The sequence below is a fragment of the Microtus oregoni genome, unplaced genomic scaffold, assembly GCF_018167655.1.
Source record: "Microtus oregoni isolate MIOR12 unplaced genomic scaffold, Mior012 000005F_ref0000423, whole genome shotgun sequence".
NCBI classification, from domain to species: Eukaryota; Metazoa; Chordata; class Mammalia; order Rodentia; family Cricetidae; genus Microtus; species Microtus oregoni.
Genome location: NW_024543064.1, coordinates 6,945,225 through 6,959,118, shown reverse-complemented (window position 1 = coordinate 6,959,118; position 13,894 = coordinate 6,945,225). Strand labels below are relative to the sequence as shown.

The following is a 13,894-nucleotide window of genomic DNA, read 5'->3' as shown; positions in this document are numbered from 1 at the left end:
AGGAGGTGAGCAGCCGATAAGCAGTGCTTTCAAACTGACTGGGGTTCAGTCAGTCAGGCCCAGCGGCACTCATCTGCATTTTCAGCACTTGGAGGCTGAGGCAGGAGAACTAAAGTCTGAGATCAGTAGCAAGTAACCCTGTCTTAAAAAAAAGGTGGGGGGCTAAAGTCACATTTTCCTCCATTTCAGTGACTGGAAACCTAGACTACGGATAAAACTACCTGGAAACTGGAAATGTCCAGAGGGAAAGCTGTGGGAAGTTCGCCACAGTGCCACCAAACGTGACTGCTCGTCCCTGTCTGTCAGGGAGTCCTCACAGCTGCTTAGAAAAGAGGTTGTGGCTGGTTTATGGTACAGTGAGCACAAAAGAACACAAACCCAGCACAAACTTAAATTAAATAGCATGATTTAATTTACTTGCTGCTCAATCCTCAATCCTCTTAAGTTAAAAAAAAAAAGTTCTAATTAACTATTAACGTTAATGAATTAAAACCTTCCAGAAACATGAATCCAAAAGGCAATGTCCAACAGGTGAGATGAGCCGGGCAGTCTATGGCTTTTGCTGTTTCGGTGTGGAACACTACACATCAACGGAAAAGAAAATCTCTAGGTTTTCAGTTTTATTCTTCTAGAGCACAACTGTGTGGCCTGTGACTAAGCTCGCTCTCCCAGCAGGTACACGATGAACTCATAGGTGGACAGCACAATGGCAGTGTTGGGGATCTGCCGGATGAGCTGAGCAAACAGTCCCCTGTAGAAGGCGAGGTAGCCTTCCTCCCGGAATACCAGGCGCGCTGTCTGCACGAATGACTTGTACTTGGTGCCTTCTTCCCGGAGCCGTGTCCTGATGACCTCTGTGGGAGAGACAGTGTGAGGAAGTCAAGGCTCTGTGTCTACTGGGCTTCGTGGTTCTCACCTGGACAAGGCAGTCACATGTTGAGAGGGACAAGGAAAAGCTAAGTTCTTTTTTTTTTTTTTTTGGTTTTACAAGCCAGGGTTTCTCTGTAGCTTTGGAGCCTGTCCTGGAACTAGCTCTTGTAGCCCAGGTTGGCCTCAAACTCACAAAGATCCGCCTGCCTCTGCCTCCTTAGTGCTGGGATTAAAGGCTAAATTCTAGTAGGCATAGTGGCACATAGTTTCCCAGCACTCAGGAAACAGAATCTGGTGGATCTCTGTGAGTTCAAGGCCAGCCTGGTCTACAAAATAAGTTCGAGGATAGCCAGATCTACACAGTGAGAACCTGTCTTGGAGGAAAAAAGAAAGAGAGAGAGAGAGAGAGAGAGAGAGAGAGAGAGAGAGAGAGGAAGAAGGAGAAAAGACAAGTTATTTTTAGACCATATTCTAATTAGTCTAAAAGATTTCCTCTGGTCTCCCTACTCTGTCTAGCTGAAAAGCCCCCTGGTCTCCATCCCAGCACACTGGCCCAGTGCTGGTCACTTCTGCTTGAGCAGACCTCAGAGCTGGGAGGGTCCTTTGTGGCTTGCTGGGTGGTGCTCCAAAATACAATGGGACCTGACCCTTGTTCCCGAGACTCTGGTGCATATGTCACTGCTGTGCCGGGGGCTCTGAAAACACAACCTGTTCTCACAGCAAATGAACTGGTTTTTAAGCAGGTGGGTGGGACAGTAGTTATCTAGCTCTTGCATCTTGGCTAAGGGTGCAGCTCAGCAGCAATGTCCAACATACACAAGGCCCTCGGCACAGTCCCTAGAATTCTGACAGACAAAGGGGACCTGGTTTGGGAGGCAGAGGCAGGTGGACCTCTGTGAGTTCTAGGTCAGCCTAGTCTAAAGAGCAAGTTCCAGGACAGCCAGGGCTACATAGAGAGCTGTTTCATAACAAACAAAAAAGACCAACTAGTAGATTTATGTAGCATTCTACTCATTCGTCCCCCATAATTTTTTTAATCAGGGAATTTTAAGTAAAGTCCAGTTTTGGATTCTTTGAAAACAGAGGTTCAGTAACCCACATTTTGGCCCAGCAAACTCTTGCCACACTGGGGTGGAGCTGAGCAAGGTAGAGGCCAGCACTCATTTGACCTGTGTCAATGCAGACAATGATGGCATCATCTCCTGAAGTCTAGAGAGTCACTTTGGCTGGATCAGACATGCTTCACCAGGGAAACTGCATATACTCCAAGTGAAAATCTCTAGACTCAACCTTACCGTCACATGCAGCTCACGTAAGGGCCACTCAGCCTATGTCACATGCATTTCAGTCTGTCTATGCACAGTAACAAACCTGACATTTTTGCTTTTTGTTTTTTTTTTCAAGACAGGGTTTCTCTATGTAGCTTGAAACTGGCTGTCCTGGAACTCATATTGTAGGCCAGGCTGTCTTTGAACTCGGAGGGAAGGCCACCTTGGCCTCCCAAGTGCTGGGATTAAAGGCTTCTCCCACCAACAACTGTTTTGCTGCTCTGGGAGAAAAGAGCAGAGGGAACTGTACCGTGTGGGTAAGCGATGCAGGAGGCGCATCCCTTAGAAAAAGCCGCAGCTGCCATGAGTCCAAAAAAGCCGGAGGAACTTTTCTCAGCTCCATCCGAGGAGGAGACCACCGGAGCTTCTTTCAGATACTTCTTTAAACTCTCATAAATAGCAAAGCAGATGATAGTCTCTGAGATCCCAGCATAGGAGGCAGTCAGCCCTCTATAGAAGCCACGGATGCCTTCTGTCTGGTACACATGGCGCGCACACTGGAGTGTATTCATTTGCTTGCAGCCTCTCACCCTGTCAGAGGGGAGCAATGATAGGTGCTGAGAGACACATCACACACAAGTCACATGAGGGTCACCCATGACACAGAAATGACGAGGGAGAAGAAACCTGTCTTTCATGTTCTGAGGCCGCCTTGCCTCTGACCCACTGTGAGACAAATTCAATTAGCTGAGAAACCTGATGGCCCACAGAATAGATGGCATCTGAAATGACAGTCATTAAAGTAGGCTTGTAGCCTTTGACCCAACTGTAAAAAATGCTAATGGAGGATAATATTTGTCAGAGAAAACAGCTGGGATCACTGAAATACCTAAAAACAGGACTAGCTAGGTAAACTGTGCCACAGACACGATGATAAGTTATGACAGCAAGAGATAAGGGAAAGTTAAGTGGAAAGTCAGAGACACCTTTCATCCCAGCACTCAAGAGGCAGAGGCAGGCAGCTCTCTGAGTTTGAGGCCAGCCTGGTCTACTGCGTGAGCTCCAGGATAGCCAGGGCTACACAGAGAAACCCTGTCTGGAAAAACAAAAGTTGGGCAAAATGACATACAGAGTCAGACACTGTGACACCAGAGGGACTGCTCAGGGAAAGGCTGCTGAGACATCTCCTTTTTGGTATGCTGGGGTTTGAACTTGGGGCTTTGAGCATGGTAGGTTAAGTTCTGTACCACTGAGTTATCCACCAGCTCACGGTGCTCCTTCTTAACATTGTTCTCTGGAATGTGATTTGTGTGCATGACAAAGAACAAACCCATGGTCTCTTATATGGGAAAAAGGTACACATATGCACATATGTATGGATATATTTATATGTGTGTACATGGATATATCTATATTTCTTCTTAGCTATGCTGTATAGAATTTTTAATCTAGACATATTACCTTATATTTTACTCATTTATTTATTTTTAAATATTTACTGATTTATTTACTTTACATATGTGTGTGTGTGTGTGTGAATTGTGTGCAGGCATTAGATCCCTGGAACTGGAGCTATAGGCTATCGTAAGCTGCCTGATGTGCAGGGAACTGAACCTGCATCCTCTGTAAGAGCAGAAAATGTAAGAACATTTTCTTACTGCTGAGACATAGCTCCAGCACACAGTGGTAGATTTTTATTCTGTCATTTCCAAGGTTGGTGAGAACTCCTGCCTTAATCTTTTTTTAAAAATGGCAATTCAGAATGAGCTAATATACTCCATTTCTTACTATTCTTCTGACTCTGTCCTCATTTTACAAGGAAAGTAACAGAAATATCAATCTATTTTTTGTTTGTTTCTTTTATACATATTCCTTTTTGTCTCTAAACAATGTCCTCTGCTCAGGAGTCACTGAAGACTCACTCTGTTTTATAGACTAAGTGCTGCTGATACTAGACTCATGAATGGAAAACAAGAGCTTAAACAGCTCACGCCTGTAATACCAGGCACGGTGGCTCACGCCTGCCTGTAATACCAGCATTTGGAAAGCTGAGATAGGAGAACGGATTGAGTTTCAGGCGAGCATGGATAACAGAGTGAGGCCTTGTTTTAAAAAAAAAACCAATAAACTAAAAAAAAGAGACAAGCTGGGGCTGGAGAGATGGCTCAGTGGTTAAGAGTATCAGCTGCTCTTCCAGAGGTCCCAGGTTCAATTCCCTGCACCCACAAGGCAGCTCACAGCTGTCTGTTAATCCAGTTCTGGGGGATCCTATGCCCTCACACAGACATACATGTAAGCAAAACACCAATGCACATAAGATAAAAGTATTTAGAAAGAAAAAAGAGACAAGCTAAACTGCTGAACTTCTGGACTCTCTTCTCTCGCTCCCATCTTTGTGCGCCCCCTCCCCCCTCTGCACCTGCACCGAGCTCCTTTCCTCTGAGAGGGTGGAAGCCACCATAGTCTCAGGAGTCTCCGCTATCCTCTTCTCGCTCCATCCTGCCTAGGTTGTACTATGGACCCTCCAGCATGCTGGGTGCCACACACCCCTTGTCCCTCTGGACTCCACTCTCTTAGCACATTGGTTGTAATGTTGTATGATAGAAGGCAGGAGCAATTTCCCTGGCAGCCACTGGAATAAGACATGCTCACAGATGTTCACAGAGCCCACCTAAATAAAGGTCTAAAATGTCCTGAGCACTAGAAAGGATCTCAGTCAACTGCTGCTAAACACAGGTGACATTGGGACACTGAACACTTAGCACTAAGGTGATACCAGAGGCTGCCAGGAAACAAGGCTTGCCAGAAGCTTGAAGCACAACCACAGAGAGGAAGGGCCCAGTAAGGGACTGCATACTCAGGAAGATGGACGTGTAGGGCACACACGACACTTTGGGAAAACTTTACGCAAAGTCTATCTTGCGCTCTCCCCTCTTTCTTAGAGACAGCTAAGGAAAGATGCCCTGCACATCACAGGAGTTCTGGCCTGCTGAGACATCTGACTTTTGTATAAAAAAAGCATTATTAGTATCACATTTTTTTTTTTTTTGTTTCTCTGTGTAGACTTGGCTGTCCTGGAACTCACTCTGTAGCCCACGGTGGCCTTGAACTCACAGAGATCTGCCAGCCTTTGGTTACTGAGTGCCGGGATCAAAGGCGTGCACCACCACACCCATCATATCACAGATTTTTAAAATATTGATGACTTTATTTCAGTTGGTTTCCATTTCTTTAAAAATCTTTGTTCTAGCCAAGGGTAGTGGTTTAACCTGTAAGCCTAGCCCTGGGGAGGCTCAAGGCAGCAAGACTGAAAATCTTGAACTACATAACACGACTGTCTCATCAGAAAACAAAGCTCGGGGGCTGGAGAGATGGCTCAGCGCTTAAGAGCATTGCCTGCTCTTCCAAAGGTCCTGAGTTCAATTCCCAGCAACCACATGATGGCTCACAACCATCTGTAATAAGGTCTGATGCCCTCTTCTGGCCTTCAGGCATACACGCAGAAAGAATATTGTATACATAATTAATAAATAAATAAATATTTAAAAAAAAGAAAGAAAACAAAGCTCGGTATTTCTGTAGGCGTTACCAGAACATAAAGGAACACAGCATAGAATACATTAAGAACTCCAGGTTAGGGCTGGAGAGATGGCTCAGTGGTTAAGAGCATTGCCTGCTCTTCCAAAGGTCCTGAGTTCAATTCCCAGCAACCACATGGTGGCTCACAACCATCTGTAATGAGATCTGGTGCCCTCTTCCGGCCTGCAGACATACACACAGATAGAATACTGTATACATAATAAATAAATATTTAAAAAAAAAAAAAAGAACTCCAGGTTAGGTTCAGGGACGGCTGGCCCATCTGGGGCTATAATTAAAGTGCTCTCTCTTGTGTCATAGGCTAGACAGCCAGGCCTCTGTAGAGTCCAGAGCACGCCTTCTGACATGGGGTCCACAGAGAACCCCAGAGAGAATACCCATGGAAGCTGGACCATGGAGAGGACCTCTGTCCATCTTCGTTTGTTCTCTGTGCCCTTCTCTCCCCACAATACCACCAGTATAGATCTCAGAAGACAGTTCTACACACACATACAGAGAATCCAGAGGGGACAGCTAAGGACCTCTGCTTTTAATCCACACTTGGCAATGGGAGAAAGAAACAAACCACACCAGAACTCTCAGATAAGGAAGGAACTATGAACTTACTTCCGTTCTAGCTGCATCCTCGTTTTAACCATCCAAATAGGATTCATTAAGGTATTTGTGACAAAAGCTGGAGGGAAAAAACAACTGTCACTGATACAGTCAGTGTGCACTGGCGCTGCCCTTACCATACAGTACTCGGAAGTCAAGCTGCATCCATCCATCCATCCATCCATCCATCTATGTATCTATCTATCTATCTATCCATCCATCTATGTATGTATGTATCTATCTATCCATCCATCCATCCATCTATTCATCCATCCATCCATGTATGTATGTATCTATCCATCCATGTATCTATTTATCTATCCATCCATCTATGTATCTATCCATCCATCTATATATCTGTCTATCCATCCATGTATCTACCTATCTACCTATAAATCATGTATCTATCTACCTATCTATCTATCTATCCATCCATCTATGTATCTATCTATGTATCTATCTATCTATCTATCTATCTATACAACATCTATGTATCTATCTATCAACCATCTATCATCTATCATTATCCATCCATCTATCAATCATCTATCCATCTATTCACCCACCTATCTATCTATCTATCTATCTATCTATCATCCATCCATCTTCCCCGCAGTGCTAGAGCTGTTGGTACTGTCATACATAGCCTTTTCCAGCCTCTAGGTGGTGCTGCTAGCATTTGGTTCATTTGAATCCTAGGGCAAAAACTATTTAAAATTTCAATTCAGAAATAATTTGTTTTTAAACTTGCTGATCTTTATGTTTATCTAACACTGAAACAAGTGTTAAGTCTTCAGTTACCTGAATTCAAACTTGGAAACTTAAGGAAACTGATGGACCCCCAGGAATCATTACTTTGGTTAAGCCTTCTGCAGCATTTTAACATTCCAGATCAGCCCGAATGCCAGTGCCCAGCTCTCTCTCCTGCACCCTGTGCCCACAGTCCTGAGGAAGCAGGCTAGTTAGACACTAGGAGGGCAGTACTTGGAAAGGCTGCCTTGAGGTGTGCTAGCTTTAACCAAGGTCTTCTGGGTTAATGCTACATACACTACAAAGCTGATTAACGGGGGTCAGGGTCACGGTCAGTTCACCATGGATCAACCTATTTTGGAAAGATGTACACCTTCTCAGGACTCAGCATTAAGGGGAATCTGTTCTTGTGTGAAGTGGTTTAACATTACTTTCTGCTCCGGCTAAAAATCATAATCTGGGTTAGTAATCCTATTAAGAGTAACAAAGGTAAATAAAATTGGTGTGGCGATTTCTTTCTGTCAGCAGAAGGCAGGAATTCTAAAATGCTGATATAAATTCTCTAAAAACACCTTTAGATTTAAAGGGACAAAAGTCTCCTAGCAATTTAGGAGCCCCGTTTCCTTACAAGTACTCCCTGAGGGAACGTCCTGCCCTGAGCTCTGCAGTCAGCAACAAGGACTTCCTTAAAAGAAAACAGCCTGCAAAGGTAGGCCGATCTCTGTGAGTTCAAGGACCACCTGGTCTACAGGCTCCAAAGCTACAGAGAAACCCCCGTCTTGAAAAACTACCCCCCCCCCCAAAAAAAAGAACAGCCTGTCTGGAAGCACAGGCCTTAAGTTCAACCTCAAGTGCCACATAGCACACAAAGCAAGCAAGCCTGATCCTCGCTGTACGGGGCAGATGCACCCCAGATATCCAGGGGTCAGACAGAAGGCAGCTCCCATTCCACATTAGAACCCAGTAGGGAAAGCAGGAAGACGTGAAAAACACATTCATGTCCTTTAAGAGAAGCACAGCTCACCAGTGCAGGGAAGCGCGTGCGTCTGCAGGGAATAAGAAGCTTGAGTGGTCATAGCAAATGAAACCAGTTTACAAACTGCTAACAGCCTTGCTCTACCAACAATAGAAAGCTTTTGGGAAATGACTTTAGGTGCACAAGAGGCAGGGAGTTAACTTCTAATTCCTGGAAAGAAAAAAGAAAGCAAGACAAACACCACATGGTTTGGAATGTTAATCTTCATCTCACTCGTGAGGTAACATACCTGCAGAGCCAGCCGAGAAAATGTGCACAGTATTGCTATTAGGCACGAAAATGCCATTAAATTGTTCTTTGGCTTTGGAGTAACATGCAAAGTACACGGCCCTGTTAGGACAAAGAGAGATTGCTGAGGAAAACATCGAGGCACTTTAAAGTCTACACATCCCTCTGCAACATCTACAACACACAGGATTACAACATCTACAACAGAGCAGCATAAGGGGTCTGAGGTTGGACTCACCCAAGCCTGCTACCGTACCTGGGATGCGACAAAAGTGTCCAAGACCACAGAGTAAAATGAGATTTGGGTAACTCATAAAAGTCCTTCTGCATTCTTTATTCTGGACAATGTCAATCATTTGAGTAGAAATGCATGCTGCCATTTTTAAAAGTCTAGCTTTCTCCGATGAGAACTTGCTCTCCTTGTCCTCCCTGAGGTGAGAGTACTCCCGGGAGCTCTGCAGCAGGAGCAGGCTTCAACCCTGCCATGCAGAAGAGAGATGCTTCTCGTTGTCGCTGCTGAATGCTCAGCGTAGGATCCTGGCTACTGTTGAACAAGCTCCCAGGAGGCCACTGGTTTAGACTAAGCTCTGGCACCAGATCCCATCAGACAGGATGAAAGATGGGGGTGGGGAGTAATCATTTGTGCTCAAGTTTCCAGTTCCTGTTACCAACTCAAGCTACCCGGCCCTTCGAGTAAAGCAGGGTTAGAGAAAATAACAGATCCCACAAAGGGACAAGTTCCAGTCAGCATGAACAGGCTCCCTCTGCTGTAGTCCTTCTAAGAGAGGAGCCTGATGTGAATCAGTTCATTATTTTTCTATTGTTCTCTGTTCTTCCCTTGTAACTCAGAAATGTATAACTTTTTGATCCTGCTTTTGCTTTTCACTGCCTTGTTCTGTCTAAACAAACAAACAAACAAACAAACACACCAGTCTTATTTTATGGAATAAAGCACTTCCAGATTCCAGAATAGAAAAGGCAACTAAAACCTGTATGCTACAGCGTTAGGACTTTGGCCTGGGACACACACTGCAACCTGTCCTTTTACACACACAGTTCCCTTTTCTATTAGCACTGCCCAAAACTTTCTGTGATTCAGAGACACTAGCTGTGCATGGATAACGAGCCCGTGAAAAGTGGCCAGCATTTTCATTAATTAAAAAGGTGAATGGAGTCAGCAGCTTAATGCACTGGGGTAGTGCAGTTCTGCGAAGGCTTTAAGGAGAAGTAGAGAACCAACGATGTAATGTTATAGGAAGCAAAGTCTAGGAGCCTTTAATTCCTTCAGACTACTGGTCCTGAGCCACCTGCACATCTGGCTGAGAAGGCAGATTCTGACATGGATCTGCATGTGCCGTAACACTGGGCATTTCTACACCCAGGTACAGACCACATACTGCACTCAGGGTAAGAAATCTCACGTAGAGAAACCTGAGTGCTGATGGCAGATTTATTTCCCCATTTTAAAAAACCAACCAACCAACCTATGGTAATCACTGTTTCTCCATGTCCGACAAGTTTAGGCAATTTTTTGTTTGTTTTTGTTTTTCTTTTTTTTTAAAAAAAATGTTTTATTATTTATTATCTATACAGTATTCTGCCTGCATGTACACCTGCAGAGGGCCTGAGATCTCATTACAGATGGTTGTGAGCCATGATGTGGTTGCTGGGAATTGAACTCAGGACCTTTGGAAGAACAATCAGTGATCTTAACCTCTGAGCCATTTCTCCAGCCCATGTTTTTTTCACAGAGAACCGTCTGCTTCTGCCTCTCGAGTGCTAGGATTAAAGGAATGCCCCACCACCACCTGGCTATGTTTAGGCAATTTTAAGACAGGGGAGCGGGGAAGCAGCCATTCAACAGCATCACTCTTGGGCAAGAAGAGATTCACTACTGCATGCTGATCTTGGAAAGCTCGTGCAACAGCCAAGTGCTTACCTTGATGGTGCAACTCCAACCAAATTTGGACCCAAGCCTCTAAAAAGTGACTTTGGTCCCTCCTTTTCCAGGATCGACCTGAACGATAAGAAAAGACATAGCTTTAACATCTCCGAGACACTTTAGATGGGGTGCTTGGGCAAGTGCGACCTAGGGCACATGAAGTCTGAGTTTGAACCTCAGCCATAAAAAGGGTGTGGTGATCTACACCTCTAGCCACAGCCCTTAGAAGGTGGGAGCAGGAAGATCAGAAGTTCAGAGTCATCCTTGGCGATGAAGAGTCTGAGGCCAGCCTGGGCTACACAAGACTGTCTCAAAACAAAACAAGACCTTTGAGCAAGGCCTATCTTGGTAGTAAGAGAAAACCTTCATGTTACCTCCTTGAAGGGATAACATTTAGGAGACCCTAGACTCTCACTTCCCTCTGCTACAATGTAAAACCAGAAGGCTGCAGTATCAGACAGGGATGCTACAAAGATCTTGTACACCCAAAAGAAAGACTGCCCGAGGAAATCTCTGGTCCTGTTTCTCAATTCCGCTCATTTCAGTCTGCAATCTCACTTCCTCAGGAGGCCGAGGCAAGGTCTGTCTAGACCACAGTGAATTCAGGGCAGTGAGCCCCGTCACAAAATAAATAAAGTACAAAAATGGGGGAGGTATGAGGATGCAAGCCAGTGGCAGAGAGGGTACTTATCTCACACACGGGAGACTATTTGGGTCTCAGTTCTGTCTCCTTACACCTGACCCTACTATATCAGTGGTTTTATTGTCATTTCCAGAGGCAGTCTCACTGTGTAGCCCAGGCTGTTTTCAAACCTGCCAGCCTCCTGCTGCACCCTCCTAAATTCTAGGATTACATGTGTATAACACATCATATTTAATAGATGAAATTTCTTTTTTAAACTTACTTTGTGTGTGTTGGTGTGTGTGTGACAGAGAGAGAGAGAGAGAGAGAGAGAGAGGCCAATAAATGGTATTGAATCCCATTAAGCTCAAGTTATAGGCAGTTGTGAGTTGCCCATATGGGCCCTGATGTTACATCTCTAGGAGAGCAGCAAGTGCTCTCAACCACTGAGCAGCCTTTCCAGCCTCGGGAAGAAATTCTTGAACTTGAAGTCTACACTGTGGTTTTGAGGACACTTTGCTCATGGTAGATAAACAGAGAACTACTGCACAGGGTAAACGCATGAGGCACACTCTCAGATGGCTCGTTAGGGTGTGCACGAACACAGCCACACTGAGAAGGCAGAGGTAGTAAAATGCTAGCAGTGTGTGAGTCTATAAGAGGGATAAGTCATTTGTGCCATTCAAGTCACTTTTCTACTATTAAATTATTTCAAAACAAAAGGCTATCTTTAAAAACCTCAATAAATCTTAATACAGGTCATAAAAACTGAGACCAAAATTCTAGCACATAAAGTTTATAAAAATCAAGGGTTAGAGGAAACACTTCTTGGGCTCCTATCAACACAATGCTTCAAAATAAAATTCATGGTCACGATGGCCAAAAGTAAACCACCTGGCTGTTGACAGAGGCACAATTCAATGTTTTCAATGAAAACCCCTCACTTTTCTTATTTTCCTGAGGACTGTTTCCAAAGGTCAAGTTTCTTGATCAGGACATGTCTGCAGAAGTGCCTTGAGGGGACCTGCTCCAGAGACTGAAGATTCAAATGCTCTTCACTTGACAGTCGCTCGGTGTAGATTGTAACTGTGGTCTGCAGTAATGAGCACCGTGCGGCCTAGAGGCTACTTAAGAAGGTCAAGGGGACCTCTGGCTCCAGGAGGCTGGGAGTCCTCATCCATAATGCAGCAGGGAATGCGTGTCCTTAAGTGACTCCCGCCTTTTAAGAGCTGAAGAAAGACAGTCTCCATAGTTACGCATTGAACAGTGGCAACAAGTCCGATCTGTTACATAAGCTGAACTTCTGCCCTGCCTGGGTGTTTATAAGCTCTTCTGGGACAATCAAGTTCCCACTACACAGCACATGTCAGCTCTGAAAGACCAATGCAGAGCCCAGGCTCGCCCTCTCACCTGCATGCTACCTTTCATATTGGAAACACATGTAAAAGTGATCGATCAGTCTTGTTTGGAGCCCTCTCTCCCCAGGTTAGACCTGCACGTATAGGAGAGGCAAGAATCTCACCAAATATCCATCACAGCAAGGCAGCTTTGGAAAGACATGGACTAGCTGATATGGACATTAATTTTCAGATTGAAATAGGGGGTGAAGAGATGGCTTGTGGGGGTCACAATCACTCGTTGGTCTCCAGCAGCTGCATCAGTCTGTCACTCCAGCTTCAGGAGATCTGACTCCTTGTCTGGCTGCCTACATGTGTATATGCCCACATACAGGCATACTCATTTAAGCATTTTAAAAAATAATTATTAAGCCGGGTGGTGGTAGCGCACGCCTTTAATCCCAGCATTCAGGAGGCAGAGGCAGGCGGATCTCTGGGAGTTCGAGGCCAGCCTGGTCTACAAGAGTTAGTTCCGGGACAGGCTCCAAAGCTACAGAGAAACCCTGTCTCAAAAAACCAAAAAAAAAAATATATATATATATATATTAAGACCTTTAAAAAAATCAAATAAGGTACTTCAGTTAACTTAAATCTTCACTTTAAAAAAGTACTTTTTTGGCCAGGTGGTGGTGGTGCACGCCTTTAACCCTAGTATTTGGGGAGACAGAGGCAGGCGGATCTCTGTGAGTTTGAGACCAACTTTATCTACAGAGCAAGTTCTAGGACAGGCTCCAAAGCTACACAGAAAAACCCTGTCTCGAAAAACTGAAGGAAAAAAAAAGTACTTTTAAAAAAAGGAGACACCTGACAAAGCATTATTTTAAAAAATTATGTGTTGTATGTTGTATAGGTGTATCCATGTGGAGGTCAGAGGTCACGTCAGGCTTCTTCCTCCTTCCTTCTCCATCCTTTCTTTTCTTTTTTCTGAGCTAGGGTCTCACTGTATATCTCTGAGATACTGTGTATTTTCTGAGATAGGGTCTCACTGTGTATCTCTGGCTGGCCTGGAACTCAGAGATGTCCCCCCTCTGCCTTCTGAGTGTTGGGATTAAACTGGAACCATATTAAGCTGCCTTATTTATTGAAACAGGGTCTCACTAAAACCTGGAGCTCACTAACTGTGCAAAACTAGCTACCTAGTGAGTTCCAGGACAAGGCTGGTGTCCTCCCGCCCATGCTAGGATTACAGGCACACATACATCACCAGTACTATTTTTTTTATGGTTTATTTAACTTTATTTTTTATGTGCATTGGTGTGAAAGTGTCAGATCCCCTGGAACTGGATCTTCAGACAGTTGTGAGCTGCCATGTGGGTGCTGGGAATTGAACCCGGGTCCTCGGGAAGAACAGTCAGTTCTCTTAACCGCTGAGCCACCTCTCCAGCCCCACCAGTACTATTTTTTTAATTAAATTAAAAAAAATGGCATGTGTGCATGTACACCTGCATGTGTTCCAAAGTATAGGTGAGTGCAGCCAGCCATGAGCTGCCAGGTGAGGATGCTGGGAACCGAACTCATGTCCTGGAAGAGCAGGAAGCACTCTTAACCACTCTGCCATCTCTTCCAGCTTTGGAAGTGGGTGTTGAA

The 13,894-nt window shown here is 44.7% G+C and overlaps 1 protein-coding gene across 1 annotated transcript in view; it reads right to left on the bottom strand.

Moving 5' to 3' along the window:
- Positions 1 to 389: 389 nt before the first annotated feature.
- The window catches only part of LOC121448782 (solute carrier family 25 member 33), a 29,717-nt gene continuing 16,212 nt past the window's right edge, over positions 390 to 13,894 (bottom strand). The window contains exons 3-7 of the mRNA XM_041652987.1: positions 10,286 to 10,363; positions 8,348 to 8,448; positions 6,345 to 6,411; positions 2,449 to 2,729; positions 390 to 854 (exon numbers count right to left, since the gene is read on the bottom strand). Of these exons, the coding sequence (XP_041508921.1) occupies positions 655 to 854; positions 2,449 to 2,729; positions 6,345 to 6,411; positions 8,348 to 8,448; positions 10,286 to 10,363 (727 nt within the window). The 3' untranslated portion in view covers positions 390 to 654. The remainder of the gene's footprint in view (positions 855 to 2,448; positions 2,730 to 6,344; positions 6,412 to 8,347; positions 8,449 to 10,285; positions 10,364 to 13,894) is intronic.